The 18,325-nt window shown below is 36.0% G+C and overlaps 1 protein-coding gene across 2 annotated transcripts in view; it reads left to right on the forward strand.

The window, feature by feature from the left end:
• Armc1 (armadillo repeat containing 1) overlaps positions 1 to 17,519 on the forward strand; it is a 37,838-nt gene extending 20,319 nt beyond the window's left edge. The window contains exons 4-7 of one of the 2 annotated variants that reach the window (XM_020167512.2): positions 4,403 to 4,592; positions 14,386 to 14,502; positions 14,589 to 14,663; positions 15,410 to 17,519. In XM_020167512.2, coding sequence (XP_020023101.2) covers positions 4,403 to 4,592; positions 14,386 to 14,502; positions 14,589 to 14,663; positions 15,410 to 15,601 — 574 coding nt within the window. In that variant the 3' untranslated portion in view covers positions 15,602 to 17,519. The remainder of the gene's footprint in view (positions 1 to 4,402; positions 4,593 to 14,385; positions 14,503 to 14,588; positions 14,664 to 15,409) is intronic. The other variant, XM_074068595.1, reaches the window with a different exon arrangement.
• The last annotated feature ends 806 nt before the right edge of the window (positions 17,520 to 18,325 follow it).

Below are 18,325 nucleotides of genomic sequence, written 5' to 3' on the forward strand. Positions count from 1 at the left end.
ATACAACGTTTCGGTCATTTCTCCTTCCTTCCCCGACCCCTTCCCTTATCCCCCACTCCTCCCTCTTCCCCCCACCCCCTCAATACCCGGCAGAAACTATTTTGCCCTTATCTCTAATTTTGTTGAAGAGAGAGTATAAGCAATAATAGGAAGGACCAAGGGTTTTTGCTAGTTGAGATAAGGATAGCTATACAGGGAGTTGACTCACATTGAAGGTAACATGTGTGTTACCTTCTAAGTTAATTCTTCTCAAACTAACCTTTTCTCTAGTTCCTGGTCCCCTTCTCCTATTGGCCTCAGTCACTTTAAAGTATCTGCATTAGTTTCTCTGTGTTGAGGACAACAAATGCTATCTAGTTTTTTAGGTGTCTTACCTATTCTCATACATCCCTTGTGTGCTCTCGCTTTATCATGTGATCAAAGTCCAATCCCTTGTTGTGTTTGCCCTTGATCTAAGGTCCGCATATGAGGGAGAACATAATGATTTTTGGTCTTTTGGGCCAGGCTAACCTCACTCAGAATAATGTTCTCCAATTCCATCCATTTACCAGTGAATGATAACATTTTGTTCTTCTTCATGGCTGCATAAAATTCCATTGTGTGTAGATACCACATTTTCTTAATCCATTTGTCAGTAGTGGGGCATCTTGGCTGTTTCCATAACTTGGCTATTGTGAATAGTGCTGCAATAAACATGGGTGTGCAGGTGCCTCTGGAGTAACCTGTGTCACATTCTTTTGGGTATATCACCAAGAGTGGTATTGCTGGATCATATGGTATATCAATGTTTAGCTTTTTAAGTAGCCTCCAAATTTTTTTTCCAGAGTGGTTGTACTAGTTCACATTCCCACCAGCAGTGTAAGAGGGTTCCTTTTTCCCTGCATCCTTGCCAACACCTTTTGTTAGTGGTGTTGCTAATGATGGCTATTCTAACAGGGATGAGGTAGACTCTTAGTGTGGTTTTAATTTGCATTTCCTTTATTGCTGGAGATGGTGTTGAAGTTGGATGAAATGTTCTGTAGACACCAACTAGGTCCATTTGATCTATGGTATATTTTAGATCTAGGGTTTTTTTATTGATTTGTTTTTGTTTGGATGACCTATCTATTGATGATAATGGGGTGTTAAAGTCTCCCACGACCACTCTGTTGGAGTTAATATATGCTTTTAGGTCCTTCAGGGTATGTTTGATGAAATTGGGTGCATTGACATTGGGTGCATATAGGGTTGATAATTGTTATTTCCTTTTGGTCTATTTCCCCTTTTATTAGTATGGAATGTCCTTCTTTATCTCTTTTGATCAATGTAGGTTTGAAGTCTACTTTGTCAGAGATAAGTATTGCTACTCCTGCCTGTTTGGGGGGAACATTGGCTTGGTAAATCTTCTTCTAGCCTTTCAGCCTATGCTTATTTCTGTCAGTGAGATGGGTCTCCTGTAAGCAACAAATTGTTGAATCTTCCTTTTTAATCCATTTCATCAAACGGTGTCTTTTGATGGGGGAATTAAGTCCATTAACATTAAGTGTTAGTACTGATAGGTATGTGGTGATTCCTATCATCTAGCTGTCTTAGTTATTTGAAGGTTTGATTGTGTGTAACTAAGTTGAGGTTACTCTCTGCTTTCTTGCTTTTTCTTTTCCTGTAGTTTGGTGCTACCTGCCCTTTCATGGTTATGTTGGGTTTCACTTTCTGTGTGCAGAATCCCTTGAAGAATCTTTTGTAGTGGTGGCTTTGTGGTCACATATTGTTTTAGTTTCTGCTTATCATGGAAGACTTTTATTGCTCCATCTATTTTGATTGATAGTTTTGCTGGGTAGAGTATCCTAGGGTTGAACTTATTTTTATTCAGTGCCCAGAAGATCTCACCCCAAGCTCTTCTTGCTTTTAATGTTTCTGTTGAGAAGTCTGCTGTGATTTTGATGGGTTTACTTTTGTATGTTATTTGTCTTGTCTCTCTTACAGCCTTCAATATTCTTTCCTTAGTTTCTGAACTTGTTATTTTAATGATGATATGTCGTGGGGTATTTCTATTTTGATCTGGTCTGTTTGGTGTCCTGGAGGCCTCTTGCATCTGTATGGGAATAGATTTCTCTAGATTTGGGAAATTTTCTGTTGTTGTTTTGTTGAATATATTATGCATTCCCTTTGGTTGCACCTCTTCTCCTTCTTCAGTGCCCATGATTCTTAGGTTTGGTCTTTTGATGGAGTGGAGTTCTTGCATTTTCTTTTCACAGGTCTTGAGTTGTTTAATTAATAGTTCTTCGGTTTTTCCTTTAATTACCATTTCATCTTCAAGTTCTGAGATTCTGTCTTCTGTTTGTTCTGTTCTGCTGGATTGGTCTTCCGTTTTGTTTTGCAATTCTGTTTCGTTCTTTTCTCTGAGGTTTCCCATATCCTGAGTCGCTTCCTCTTTAATGTCTGTTTACATCCTGAGTTCATTTATCTTTATTAATCATGTTCTTTGTTTCACTTTGGTGTTTATACAGTGCTTCTATGGTTTCTTTTATTTCTTCTTGTGCTTTTTCAAATTCTGTATTTTTGTTATCTTGGAATTTCTTGAGTGTCTCCTGTATGTTTTGGTTGACCATATCCAGTATCATCTCTATAAAATTCTCATTGATTACCTGTAGTATTTCTTCTTTTAGATTATTCTTGTGGGCTTCATTGGGTTCTTTGGCATAGTTTATCTTCATTTTGTTGGAGTCTGGATCTGAGTATCTGTTTTCTTCATTTCCCTCTGGTTCCTGTACTAATTTTTTGCTGTGGGGAAACTGGTTTCCCTGTTTTTTCTGACTTCCCATCATTGCCCTTGGTGGTGTTATTGTGCCTCTGCTGTGTGCAATTAAGTATTTTCTAGCTTGTAGTAATATCAGTGGTGATATTTAGAATGGAAGAGTGAGAGGGGAGGGAAAGCAAAGAATTTAAAGAAAAAGGGAAAAACAAACAAGTAAAAACAAAACAAAAAAAGTTTCATAGATATAAACAGGGAGAGACAGTGTACTAATCAACAGTAAGCTGAACAGGCATTGGAGAGACAGAGAGAGGATTGAGAAAAAAAAATCTCCACACTCAAATGCAATAAAGTTTCAGTTGTAATAATTTTGGTGTTCGTCCCTCAGCCTCCAATCCTGGAGATGGTGTCTCAGAAGTAGTTCTGTTATTGTCTCTTCAGAGGGGAAAAACCAAACCAAACCAAACAAAACAACACAAAACATAAAAAACACCACAAAGTGTCCCAAGTTCAAATGCAATATAGTTTCAGTAAGTTTTTCAGCATGCAGGTGTAGTTTGGTTGTTGTCTCATCAAAGGAAGAGAAAGAAAAAAAAAAAAAGAGTCTGGAGACAGGTCTGTGATAAGGCTGTGGCTTGCCTACCTGCTGCTGTCATCCTGCTGTTGCTGGAGGCATTATTTATGCAGATCTTAGGAGTGAGCTTAACACTCACATAGCCACAGGCTTTGCTTACTTAAGAGTTCTCTTTGGTGCAACTGCCACTGCTACAAGCTTTCCCCTTTCCAAGCACACTGGGGGAGGTGACACTGCACCCGCTTTCTGAGGCCTGTGTGTTTATTTACAGTTCATGTGGGAAGTGGGTCTTCCCCCTCTCCTGTGGAGTTTTCCTCCCACTGCCACTTTTACAAGCTTTCCTGCTTCTGGTTGCTGGGCGTGTGCTGCTGCTCCTGCCTTCTCTGGCCGGATTGTTTATTTACAGTTCTGTGAGGGATTGCCCTTCCCCCCTCTTTGGCACTCAGGGTGCCCCACCCTCTTTGCTACGTGTATTTTTTGTTGTTATTGCTTATTATTCAGTTTTCTTTTCCTTTTTCCCTGGGTGGGGGCCAGTCTGTCCTGGGGGCTATGCTTATCTGGCCCAGGATTGTCTGTGGGAGTACCGCGTACCACTTCGCTCACCTTGTGGTGTGCGTCTTCCCAGCAGTCTGGGAGCTGGTGTCTGGCAGTGGAGTGGGAGCCCTCCTGGTCTCTCCATTTAACGTGGAGTGGGAATGCTATGCGTGGCTGAGGATGTGGAGGAGTCAGAGTTTTGCCTCTTCTCTGGTGCTATCAGAAGTGTTGGGATTTATTGAAGACATCACAGAATCCACTTCTGTCTTAGAGCGCTTGTACCCAAACAGCATTACAACACCAACTTTAAAGTCCTCTCTACTTAGATAGCCTTTGTTACCTTCATCACATGTTTTAAATACCATTCTCCCTCTCTATCATCCCTCCCTCACACTATTTGGCGGTCTTTTTGATACACACTTTTCAAAACTAAGATTCACTAGTAACACTTTTAAGTTGAACAAAGCTTCAGGATAAAAGAAACAAGGCTCTTCAAAATTGATAAATAAATTACAGTACCAGTAGTAGTGACTAATTTATCATTTTCCCCATGTCTTTTCAAGGACTACAACTCCAGGAGAAACAAAACTTCTTGCCTCTGAAATCTATGATATTCTTCAGTCCTCCAATATGGCAGATGGTGATAGTTTTAATGAAATGAATTCACGTCGAAGGAAAGCTCAGTTTTTTCTGGGAACTACAAATAAACGTGCTAAAACAGTAGTACTGCACATAGATGGTCTTGATGATACGGTAAGACTTTCATAAGTATGTGGTTCATGAGAAGGGAAGGAGAAATTCTTCAGTGTTACTTGCTAACTAAGAAAAAGTCCCAATATCAGTATTTCCTACTGATGAAATAGGATCACTTTGGGCTAAAGTATTCAGTTCATCAGAGGACATGACACTTTCAATGTTTATACCTTTACTAATAGGGCTTCAAATTATCTGAAGCAAAACATATGACCTATCAGAAACAATGAAGAAACAGACAAATCCAAAGTTAAAGCTAGAGATTTCAACTCCACTTTCTTAATTAATAAAAGTATAGAGAATATCAGTAAGGGTAGAGAAGACAGGAATAGTGCTATCAATCAACTTAGCCTTAGTTAATATTTATTGAACATGCTACCCATCAATAGTGTGATAATCTTTCTTTTCACATGCAGAAGGAATGTTTACCAAGGTAGACTATGTTGTGGACTTTAAAACAAGTCTTTGGAACTGGAGATCATCCTGTTAAGTGAAATAAACTAGACCCAGAAAGACAAGTCTCTTGTTTTCTTTCATATATAGAATCTTTAAAAAAGAAAGAAGTAAAAAGGGGGACTAATGGGAATAGGGAGGAGCCCAACTGGGGGACAGTAGGTGTAGGTGATGTGGAGGTAAGTATGATCAAACTACTATATATATTATGTATGAGAATGTCATAATGAAACCTATTGTTTTCTATAATTTGTGTACATTAATAAACTTAAAAGGATTAAAACCTTACAAATTAAGTTCTCTGAGCACAATGAATATAAGAAATCAATAACAGAAAGATATCTGGAAAATCTCTCCAAAATTTAGAAAACTAACACATTTCTAAAGTAATCCATGGATCAATAATAAGATAAATTAGGAAGCATTTAAATTGAATACAAATAAAGGTATAGCATCAAAATTTGTGGAAAGCAGCCAAAATAGTGTTTAGAGTAGAAACACTAAATGTTCCTAAATGTTTATATAAAAAAGTGAAAAGATACCATACCAATGACTTAAGCTACTGCCTTAAATTAGCAAAAGAAGAGCAAATTAAAACTGAAAGAAGCAGAAGAGAGGAAACAAACAAAAACCTCAGAAACCTGTGAAATGAAAATAGAGAAAAATAAGTGAAATCAAAAGCTGGTCTTTGTACATGATCAAAAAAATTTATACACCTCTAGCCAAACTGATTGATAATAAAAAAGAAGTTACAAATGAGCAATGTCAGATATGAAAAAGGATACTACTATAGGCCCTATAGACACTGAAAGAATGCATAAATATTTGAAATAACTGTGAATAAAATTTTTGATAACAATTTCTTGAAAGACACAGATTACTAAAACTCACTTAAAAAGAAATAAATAACTTGATCAGTTTTTTTATCTGTTTTAGAAACTGACAGTGTAGTTAAAAACCTTCCCATAAAGAAAACTTCAGGCCCAGATGACTTCACTGGTGAATCATTTTTCTTTGTTTTTATTTTTTGAGACATGGTTTTGCTATGTAGCTTGGGCTGACCTTGAACTCATGATCTTCTGCCTCTACCTCCTGAATACTGGGATTACAGGCATGTGTTGCTACTACCATCTTTTCACTGGTGAATTCTATCAACACTTAAGGAACAAATAACAATGATTGTATAAAATCTTTTAGAATATTGTAGAACTACAGCCATAATTCTCCATAACTTTTGGTTCCTTCTATATTCATTCTTTGTCTGCTTTTAATATTAGCCACTCCAACTTTCTTTTGATTAATGTGTATCTTTTCTTTGTGTCTGTATTTCAAGTGACTGTCTTCTAAGCACTGTCTGTTTGGGACTTGTTTTTTTATCCAATCAGAAAATCTGCCCTCTAATTTGGGCCACCAATTATTTATATAGTTGGATTTTTTAAAAAATTCTGCTAATTCTATTTCTCTTGTCTATTCCTTGTTCCCTTTTTCTCTTTTCTGCCTTTGGACTAATTGGAGTTTTTTTAGGATTCCATTTTATCTCTTTGTTGGCTTATTAGCTATAATTTTCATTCATTTATTCACTGGAGTAGTATTTGCTATATCTTTGATTTATCACAGTTTAGCTTCAACCAATACATCATTTCATGGGTAGTATGAAACACTTACAACAGTATACTTTCATTTCTCCTCTTTCTGCCTTTGTGCTGTTATCATACATTTTACTTCTGCATGTGTTATAAACCTCATAATACATTATTACTTTTTCTTTAAAATGTATTTTAAAGATATTTATAAAATAAAAGTAATTTTGCCTTTTCTGTACTTCTTTGTGTTGATCTAGATTTTCATTGTATTGTTTTCCTTCTTCCTGAAGGACTTCCTTAACATTTTTTGTAGTACATCTCTGTTATACAAATACTCTGATTTTGTTTTTTATTGAGATGTAATTTACATATCATTCAGTTCACCCTTTCATTTATTCATTTCTTTTTGTAGTGCTGGGGATTGAACCTAGAGCCTTGTATATTCTACCACTGAGCTATACCTCCAGCCCCCAATTCTCTACTTTTAAGTGTGCAGTTAATAGTTTTAATTATATTTCAAGGTTATGCAACCATCACCACTGTCTTAATTGTGAAATGTTTTATCACCAAAAAGGAAACCTTCATATGATTAGTACATTGTTCCTTCTAGTGTCAAGGAAGTACTAACTTACTTTTTGTCTATTTCGGACATTTAGTATAGGTGAAAATGTGATCTTTTCATCTGACCTTCACTTAGCATATTTTTTTCAAGGCTCTTCCATGTTGTAGCATGTATTAGTACATCTTTTTATAGTTTTCCATTGCATGGATGTGCTATATTCTGTTTATCCATTCATAAGTTGGTGAACAGTTGCTTCTACATTTTGGCTCTTACAAATTTCTACGAATACTGCACGTGTAAGGGTTCTTTTTTTTTTTTTTTTTTGTGGGTCTGGGGTTTGAACTCCGGGCTTTGAATTTGCGGAGCAGGTGCTTGTCGCTTGAGTCACACCTCCAACCCATTTTGCTCTGGTTATTTTGGAGATAGGATCTCTTGAACTATTTGCCCAAGCTGGCTTTGAATCACAATCCTTCCGATCTCATCCTCCCAAGTTGTTAGGATTACAGGCGTGAACCACCAACACCCTGCACTTGTACAAGTTTGTGCTAACACACGGTCTCAATTGTCCTGCGGGCAGCAAGACTGGATTGTTTGCTAGTTTAATATTTTGAGGAACTCCCAGACTGTTGAGCAGTGGCTGCACCATTTTACTTTCCAGTCAGCACTGTGTGAGGGGTCCAGTTTTTGCACATCCCCTTCAGCACTTGTTACTTTCCAGATTTTAAAAATTTTAATCATCCTAGTGAGTATGAAATAATATTGCTATGGTTTTGATTTGGTTTCTTAATACCTAATGGTGTTGAGCAACTTTTTGAATACTTGGTGGCCATTTTTTAGTGGTTGATTTAGGGTTTATTGTGTACATCTTTAATTTATCTCAGATTTTTTTCTTAGAAATATGCTCATATGGTTATTCAGATTGCCCAATTTTAAATGGCTTTTTATTTATTTATTGTTGAGTTCTTTTAATAAGTTATATAACTTTGCTTGTATTCGTGTATTGAGCTAACTTTTCATTCCTTGGATAAATCCCAGTTGGCCATGGGGTAAGGTAGTTTAATGTACTGCCAGATTTAGTTTGCTAGGATTTTGTTGAGTTTTGGATCTATATTCATATGAGATGAGTTTATGAAGGATTGGTTTTAATTCTTTAAACTTTTTTTTTTGCAGTACTGGGGCTTGAACTTGGTGTACACCTTGAGTCACTCCACCAGCCCTTTTTTTGTGATATGTTTATTCAAGATACAGTCTTGTGAACTATTGGCCCAGCTGGCTTCGAACTGCAATCTTCCTGATCTCTGCCTCCTGAGTAGCTAGGATTACAGGCGTGAGCCACCAGCACCTGGCTAAACATTTTGTGTAATTCACCAGTGAGGCCATTTTGCCTTGGCTTTTCTTTGTAGGCAACTTTTTGATCGTGTGTGTGTGTGTGTGTGTGTGTGTGTGTGTGTGTGTGTGTGTGTTTAATTTTTTTTTGCAGTACTCGAGTTTGAACTTAGGCCTCCCACTTGCTAGAGAGGCACTCTACCACTTGATTATAATTGAACTCTTGTTCAAGTCTATTCATTTTTTTCTTTTGTCTTTGATCAGTTTTGATAGTTTGTCTTTCCAAGAATTTGCTCATTTCATTGAGGTTATCTAATACATTGGCATATAATCGTTTATGGTATTTGTTTATACAGGGTGAGCATCCTTAAATCCAAAACTCACAATTAGAAATGTTTCCAAATCCCAAAGTTTTTGAACATTGAACTGACATTGAAAAGTTTTGGATTTTGGAGTATTTTAGATTTCTAAATTAGAGATGCTCAGTCAATAAAGTTTATACAAATATTCCAAAATCTAAAGCACTCCCAAATCAAAATACTTATGGTCCCAAGACCAGATAAAGGATACTCAGCTTATAATTCTTTTTATTTTTGTGAGGTTGATGGTAATGTCCCCTCTTTGACTCCTGATTTTAGCAGTTTAAGTCTTTTCCCCCCACTGGTCAGAAAACTGAAGGTTTATCAATTTTGTTGATCTTTTCAGCTTTTGATAATGATTTCTCTCTCTCTTTTTTTGGTCTTTTTGTCTCCCCTACTCCTTGCTTCAGTCCTTATTGTTTCCTCTTTCTGCTTGCTTCAAGTTTAGTTTGTTCTTTTTTTTATTTCTTCAGGTGAAAAGTTAAGTTACTGATTTGAGATGCCCTTCTATTTTAATGTCATTACAGCTATAAATTTGCCTCTAAATACTACCTTTTCTGTATCACATAAGTTTTGGTTGTATTTTCATGTGATTCATTTCAAAGTATTTTCTAATTTCCCTTGTGATTTCTTTTTTGACTCATTGGTTATTTAGGAGCATTGTTTGATTTCCAAATAATTTTCCAAGTTTCCTTCTGATACTCAATTCTAATTTATTCCATGTGACCAGATAATATAGTTTAGGATTTCAGTTCTTTTAAATTTATTGAGTCTTGTCCTATTACCTAACACATAGGTTATCTTGGAGAATGTTGTGTGTATTTTGGTTGTTCGAGTGCTCCATAAGTATTAAGTTTAGATGGTTTATAGTGTTAACTCTTGTTTTTCCTTGATGCTTTTCCATCTAGTTGTTTATTCATTTTTTGAAAATTGAATACTGAAGTCTCCAATACTTGGTTTTTATGTCTGGAAAGTTCTATTTTTGTTTTCAAAAGATTTTTTTGATAGGTACAATGTGACTTTTTAAAGTTCCCACACTTAAGATATTGCTCTACTGCCTTCTGTTTTGCTTTGTTTCTGTTCAGTCTTCTGCTTATTCATTCATGATTTTGTTGTTCCTGATTTTGCCTGCTTTTCAGATTTTCTTTTATCACTGGTTTTGATCAATTTGTTTTATGATCTGTTTTGGTGTAGTTTCTTCATGCTTATTTTAATTTAGGTTCATTCAACTTCATGGCTGTCTAGATTTAAGTTTGCAACAAATTTTTCCATTATGTATTCAAATCTCTTTACCTTTTCTTGGGTATTTCAGGGACTTAAAGTACATGTATACACCACTGAAGCTTTCCCACACTTCACTCACATTCTATTCACTTCTTTTTCTGTTTTTTTTTTTCTATCTTTCATTGAGGATCATTTCTGTTTCTGTGTTTAACTAATTTTTTTTTCCTTCTCTGAGTGTTTAATTTGCTGTTAATTTATTACTACAGACATTGTTTTAAAGGCATCTTGAATCTTGATTTGGGTCTTTTTAAAAATCTTAACATGTTTATGTTTATACTTTTCTCTGTGTTCTTGAATATACAAACTATATTTAGAATAACTGTTTAGTGCCTATCAATTCTATCATTTGTCTTCTAAATGTGTTTCTGTGATTGATTTTTCTAATTTTGTTTTATGCTTTCTTGCTTTGCATACAAGGTAATTTTTGAATGGAAGCCAGATTTTTTTTAAAGATTTTATTAGTTTATGTACCTATACAGGGTTTTCATTGTGACATTTCCGTATATACGTATATTGTATATTGTACCCTGGTTTGGTTCATCCCTTTCATTATTGTCTCTCCTCTCCCACACCCCTTCTTTGTGTGTGTGTGTGTGTATGTGTTTTGACGGTGCTGGGGTTTGAACTCAGGACCTCAGTACTTGCTTGAGTCACTCCATCAGCCCCTCCTCCCCTTCTTAAAATGACTTTGAGAGGTTTGAATGTTCCATATTCATACATGCATAAAAAGTACCTCAGTTATATTCACCCTTTTTCACCCTCCTCATTTACCCACCCCCTCCAACTATGACCCTCTTCTTAAGATGCCCTGGTTTGCATTCCTGTCCTTCATTGTTTTGGTATTTGTTCATTGTTTAGTGGGGTCTTGCCTTGGTATTTTACCTGTAAATATAATACACGTAACCAGTCAAGCCCCCTCTACTACTCTTTGTTACCTTTCTCCTCCTACCCTATATTGTTCAGCAGTTTTCAGTGCATTTTGTTGTGTGTTGCTCCTACACAGATGTGACCTATTTCAATATTATTTATTCCCTATCATTTTCTTCTACACTTAGTCTCTTCTAAGAGTCCCACTTTTGGAAACATGTTTTGCATATGTATGTTTATATGATAATGCTTGTGTTTATATTTGGATCCATCTTCCATATATGAGAGAAAACATGTGACCTTTGTCTTTCCGAACCTGGCTTACTTCACTTAACATGATGTCTTCCAGGTCTATCCATTTACCTGTGAACAACAAATTTCATTCTTTATGGCTGAATAATATGTCATTGTGTATGTATACCACATATTCTTAACCTATTCATCAGTTGTAGGGCATTTGGGCTGTTTCTGTAGATTGGTCATTGTGAATAATGCTGTAATAAACATGAGTGTGCAAGAGTCTTTATTGTATCCTGACTTACATTCCTTTAGATATATTACTAGGGGTGGAATTGCTGAATCATATGTCAGTTCTACTTTTCGTTTTTTGAAGAGCCTCTGTACTGTTTTCCATAGTGGTTGCACTAATTTACATTCCCATTAGCAGCATGAAAGGGTTCCTTTTTCCCACATCCTCACCAACATTTGTTGTTGTTTGTCTTCCTGATGGTAGCCAATCAAACAGAAGTGAGGATTGAGAAATGTGGATTTGATTTGCATTTCCTTTGTGGCGAGGGGTCGAGCATTTCTTCATGTGGGTTTTTTTTGGCCATTTGTACTTTGAAAAATGTCTGTTCAGTCGTTTGTCCATTTCTTCATTGAATTATTGATTCTTTGGGAGTTTAGTTTTTTGAGCTCCTTGTAAATTATGTTATTAATCCTTTTTCAGATGTATAGCTGACAAAGATTTTCTCCCATAGTGTAGGCTGTCTCTTCAGTCTGGTGACCATTTCCTTTGGTGTGCAGAAGCTTTTTATATTCATGTAGTCCCATTTGTCAGTTCTTTCTCAATTGCTGAGCCATTGAAATTCTGTTTAGGAAGTTATCACCTATGCCTATAGGTTCCAGTTTATTCCCTGTTCTTTCCTGAGTAATTTCAAAATTTCAGGTCTTACATTAATATTTTTGATCCATTTTGAGTAAATATTTATACAAGGTGAAAGACATGGATCTAGTTTTAGTCTTCTACATACAAATATTCAGTTTCCCCAGCAAAATTTGTTGAAGGGGCTGTCTTTTCTCTGTTGTATATTTTTGCTGCCTTTGTCAAAAATCAGGTGGCTGTGGCTATGTGGATTTATGTTGGACTCATCTGTTCTTTTTCATTGGTCTTCATGTCTGTTTTTGTGCCAATACCATGCTGTTTTTATTGCTGTGGCTCTATAGTTCAAATTCAGGTATTTTGATACCTCCAGTATTGCTCTTTTCAGCTCAGTATTGCCTTGGCTATTTGTAGTCTTTTGTGCTTCCGTATGAATGTTGTAGTGATTGTTCAGTCTCTGTGAAGAATGTCATTGAAATTCTGGTAGGGATTGCATTGAACATAAAGTTGCTTTTGGTAGTATAGCCATTTTCAGGATATTAATTCTGCTAAACTATGAGCATGGGAGATCTTTCCATCTTCTGATGTCTTCTTTAGAGGTTTATAGTTTTCATTGTAGAAATCTTTCACTTCCTTTATTAAGTTTATTCCTTGGTATATGTATATTTCTTAGGCTGTTGTAAATTGAATTGTTTTCCTAAGTTCTTTTGTCAGTCTGATCATTGTTGGTATATAAAAAAGCTACTGATTTTTGTAAACTGATTTTGTACTGAAGGTATGTATGATGTCTAGGAGTTTTTTGGTGGGGTCTTTTGGGTCTTTTATAGGTATAAGAGCATGTCGTATGCAATTAGAGATAATTTGACTTCTTCCTTTCCTATTTGAATTCCTTTTATTTCTTCCTGTTTTATTGCTCTGGTTAGGAATTCCAAAACTTTGTTGAATAAGAGTGGAAAGAATGGATACCCTGGCCTCATTTCTGACTTTTAGAGTAAATGATTTCAGATTTTCCCCATTTGTTATGATGCTTACTATAGGTTTGTCATATATAGGCTTTATTATGTTGAGGTACATTCCTTCTTTTCCTAGTTTCATCAGAACTTTTATCAAGAAAGGATGCTGGATTTTGTCAACGGCTTTTTCTGTGGATGCCAGATTTTGTGAATATTATGTTGTGAAGTACAGCCTATATTTGTATGCACAGCCTTTAAATATTCTTGAGCTTTATTTTGAATTACAGTTACTTGTAAACAGCTTTATCCTTTTGAACCTTGCATTAAAGCTTTGTTAGGCAAGACCATGGCACCCTTTAGCCTGGGGATAATTTTGTCACACTGTTGAGGCAATACCCTTTTGTGTACTCTCTACTGGCGTATCTAGAGATTTTTTTTCTTACAGCTGATGGGACTATAATGTATTCTCAGCACAGTGTGAGCCCCACACCCTTGTTCTTTCTATTCCTTTCTGTTAGTTCTTTCCCCAGCCTCAGGTTTTTTCTAACATAGAGGCACTGATCTTCCGTCAGCTGAAAACTCAAGGGGCACTGTCTACAGATCTCGAGAGCAGGTTTATCTCCATGTGGCCCCTCTTCTTTGTGCAGCTTTCATTTCTCATGCATTTAAAAAAGATAATTTTCCTTTTATTCATAAAAAAGATACATTTTAACTATATGAAGTTTCATCCCCCAGACACGCACAAGTATAAACTATTTAAGTAGTTTAAAATAAAACATGAAAAAATGATGTCAGTAGGAGAAAAGAGCTTTCCTAGTGATTTTGGCAGTGTTTGGCTTCCTAACTCGATTAAAGAAAGTTATTCTGGGGAATCTTTCAAATTCACACCTGCAGGCATCTGATCAGATGCTTTATTAGGTCCAAATGTATGGTTTTAGTGGTTTTTTTCTAAGTAAATTAAGAGTCAATTTTTGATAAGGAACAGTATTGGCAATTACAGTGTAATATAGTATATGCCAAAATTATGTTGCAAATGAAACTTACTTGAATATGATTAAATTCAAATGCAGTATTGAGTAGTTGCCTTGTGAAGTATAGTTGTCATGGCCTCCCCAAATTCTCAGCTTTGTCCTCAACTCAGAGAGACTGCTACATTTCTGACAACAAAATCGACAAACAATGTGTTTCTCAATACATATCCTTGTCATTAAGTGAAACGACTGTAATCACTAGTTCAGTGTGACTTAAATTGATTTCTTTTGTTATTTTGCCTGTTCTAGTAACAATTTGCTTTTACTTTTCAGTCTCGAAGAAATCTATGTGAAGAGGCTTTGTTAAAAATTAAAGGCGTTATTAGCTTTACTTTTCAAATGGCTGTTCAAAGATGTGTGGTGCGAATCCGTTCAGATTTAAAAGCTGAGGTTAGTATTTTCAGTGGCTGAATGTGCTTGAGGTTACGGGTGTTAAGCCAGTGTTCAAAATTGCTATTTTTTTTATCCTGGCCCAGGCTTTGGCATCAGCAATAGCATCAACCAAGGTCATGAAAGCTCAACAAGTTGTGAAAAGTGAAAGTGGGGAAGAGGTAAAAGTATTATTTATTTTCTCAGAATATTCATTACTTTTTATGGTTAGCAGATTGCTAGTATTTCTGACCAATAGTTGCCAAATATATAAGAATTTGGTGTTTCTTGGTTAGCAATGAACTATTTTAGTAATATAGAGAATTCTTTTATGAATTTCAGACTGTTCTTGTGAAGAAAACTTTTATCTCAATGGAGATATCTTACTGATTTTATATTGAAATAAAGGATACATGGTATTCTCGCATTGATTTTTATATACTTCCTAACTTTAGTTTTCTGATCCAGAATAAAGGTATAACCATTGGACAGGTATGTATGGTGAAAGTCCTTGCCTATTGCTGTGTTTTCCACTAGTGTCAGGATAGGGATGATGACTCTGTATGCCTTAAGCTCATTCGGGTTCCCCAAATAGGAGGTTCCATGATCCTCCAGGGACACAGAGTGACCTGACACTTGTTTTAGTTGTCTTAACATAGAAAGGAGTTGCTCATTTACTCCTAGAACCTCAGTGGATCAGCATGTGTACTCGTTTGTGGTTCTTCCTTTCTGTTTACATAGTACTCATCTTTTGGGCCTGCTGTGTGCAAGAGAAAAATTTTAGAAGGCATAGAGACACTGAGAATAACGATGGTAATTAGAATGATGCATATCACATATATATATGCATATATATGTGTATATATATATATATACATATCACATTAAGTTGATTTTGTAACAGTTCTTAACACATTCTCTGTATCAGATGCTGGTTCCATTCCAAGATACTCCTGTGGAAGTAGAAGAGAACACAGAGCTGCCTGACTACCTGCCTGAGGATGAGAGTCCCACAAAGGAGCAGGACAAAGCAGTATCCCGGGTTGGCTCACACCCCGAGGGTGGAGCTAGCTGGCTGAGCACAGCTGCAAACTTTCTATCTAGATCATTTTACTGGTGACTTCAATTTGAGTCTCAAGGACTGTGTGAACCAACAAGGGGCCAGTTTTCCATTGTTGTGGTGAACTGTCAAGTGCAATTTGCAATAAGTTATCATGAAAAGTTTTTAGATTACATGATTGCGTATGCTGCATTTTACATTTTATCCCATTGAGTGGTAGAAAGAACAGAGGCTGCAGGTTGAATCTTATGAAAGTATTTTGGTTTTGTTTTCTTTAATTGCCTCACTTTTTAAAAAATGGGTCCGTTGTTAAAACCAAACATGTTTGTGCAGCTTTGCATTTTATTTTACATGAAGCACGTGATTAGGACAGCCTTTTTTCTCCTCAAGCCTCAGGATCTTTCTGAAGAGAAGTGTTTTCATGGCTCAAGTTGTGCATGAATTACTGAACATTTTTCTCTGCTTCATGAACAATATGTGCTTTGGTCTCTTCACTGAAAGTTGAAAACATTTCTTGTTACCCCTCCCATTGTGCCTTTTTTAAAAATTTTGCCAACCATGTTTATAGAAAGGACATTATTAATGACATTTTGCAAACTGAAAAATACAACCCTTAAAAATACAACTCTACAAAAAATGTTACAGTTTTATTTATTTTGATTTTAATAAGATTAACAAAAACCCATTTAAGAAGGAGGAAACATGTAGAGGGCAAAGTGCTTTTGGAACTATTTGAACATGGCCAAATGTGGTTCTAGTTGACTACTGTTCACTGTGGTTTACATCAGCTCGTGAGAGTTAAGTCCACCATGAGATTGTAAGTGGTCTCTTGACCTTACTTTGTGATTGTGCACTATTTCCCACTAGAAAATAAAAGTAGTAAAGAACTGACAGACTTGAAAAAGAAAAAAAAATTGAATGCCTGTAATACTGTAGTGCTGCTTTGGTAGCATTTAACATTAAAACATGAATTGCCTGGCAGAAGCCTATTCAATAGGTCTTTCTTTACATTGCCTTTTGTGAGTTCATTATGAAAATGCTGCAATCACATTGAATAAAAGACCCAAATTATTGCTTATGAAGAAATAAAGCCAGCATCAGTCATTCAATCTTGTTCTCATGTCTAACCAGAGAAAGACTTCAGTGAAGGTAAGATTTGCAAACAAATGTGTGTGTGTGTGAATACACACACACGTGAATTTTTTTTGATAGGCAAGAGCAAATTATATGTATAGAATGCTTTGTTAGAGTTCTAAAATATTTGGCAAATGAGGTTTTCTTTTTGGAAACTCAGCTAAATCCAGATATGTTTTAATATTGACATGATTAAAAACTAATAGAAATCGAAATTTGTTTTCATCACCATGTACAGCTGCTATTTTACTACTTGGAGAATGTGAAGTGAAAATTGGACCCTGGAGGGTTTCCTTATATTTCCATTACTTCTCTTTTAGAGAAATTTAAAGCATCCAGTGTTACTGGAAAAAAGAATCATAAAAAAACTGTCACCAGTAAATCTTGAGTTACACTAACATTGCGATCCTCTGGAGGAAGAAGTATTGAAGTTACCAAGAACAATGTTTTTTCATGTGTCTGGTCTCTGATTCAAGTGATACGCACAAACAGAAAATACAAGCTTTCAGGGCACATATTGCTTTAATTGCATAATACTGCTTGCTGTCAGAACCAGATGTGTTGAAAAAACAAAACAAAACCACCTCCTTTCTATAGTCATTAAAGCAAGGTTTCCTTTTTTTTTTTTAACAAGTTTTTATTTTATCTTGCATTATCACACATCTGCTTATTTAAAAACTATAACCCTTTAGTAGTAATGGTTCAGTATAAGTAGGTATCTCAGCCTGATGTTTGTCTGTTCTAATTCTAAGTGTTCTTTTTTCCAGGTCTTATAGAGTAGTTAAGGCAACTGTAGTGGCATTTTTGAAATATATTGTAAAATAATAAAAGGTAACAAAATTGAGTGGACATTGCATTCTTTTTGTATAAGCATTATTGATTATTCTTAATTTATTTTTTTCTTTTGGTGCTGAGAATCCGACCCAGGGACTCATGAATGTTAGACAGGTTCTTTTCTTTTTTTTTGAAGTGGAAAGGGGGCTTAATACTTAAATGAAGTTAGGATTTTTTTTTGGCAGACTGGGGTTGAACTCAGGACTTCACAGTTGTTAGGCTAGTGCTGTACCACTTGAACCATGCCTCGAGTGCTTTTGCTTTAGTTAGTTTTTAATAGGTCTTTATTTTTTGCCAGGACCATGATCCTTCTGTTTATCCCTGCCTCCCTGATGTCTCCCATGTAGCTGGGACAACAGTTGTGTGCCACCACATTCAGCATATTGGTTGAGATGGGGGTTTTGGTAACTTTTTGGTGGGCTGGCCTCAAATGGCAATGCTCTGCCTCCCGAGGTTACAGCTGGGATTACAGCTATGTGCTATCATATTCAGCTTTTCTTTTTAAAGGATAGAAAAGGGTGTTATTGGCAGAACATAAGAACACCTCAAGGCATGAGGCAGCCCACATGCATCTAAACAGGGACACCTTAAGGAGTGAGGCAGGTTATTTGTAAGGCCAGATGAACATGGAAACCATCATTATTTGGGTTTTGTTCAGTAGGGTGGGGTTACTGATGGCACATCTTCCCCAGATGGTTTGGCTACTGCTCTTGGGCTGCCATGTGTGAAGTATGGGGGGGCATATGCACCCACCCCATCTTATTACTTATTGTACATTTGTGTAAGTTTTTTTTTTAATATCCTTTTGGTTCAGTT

The sequence above is a fragment of the Castor canadensis genome, chromosome 3 (genome assembly GCF_047511655.1).
Source record: "Castor canadensis chromosome 3, mCasCan1.hap1v2, whole genome shotgun sequence".
In the NCBI taxonomy this organism is placed as follows: Eukaryota; Metazoa; Chordata; class Mammalia; order Rodentia; family Castoridae; genus Castor; species Castor canadensis.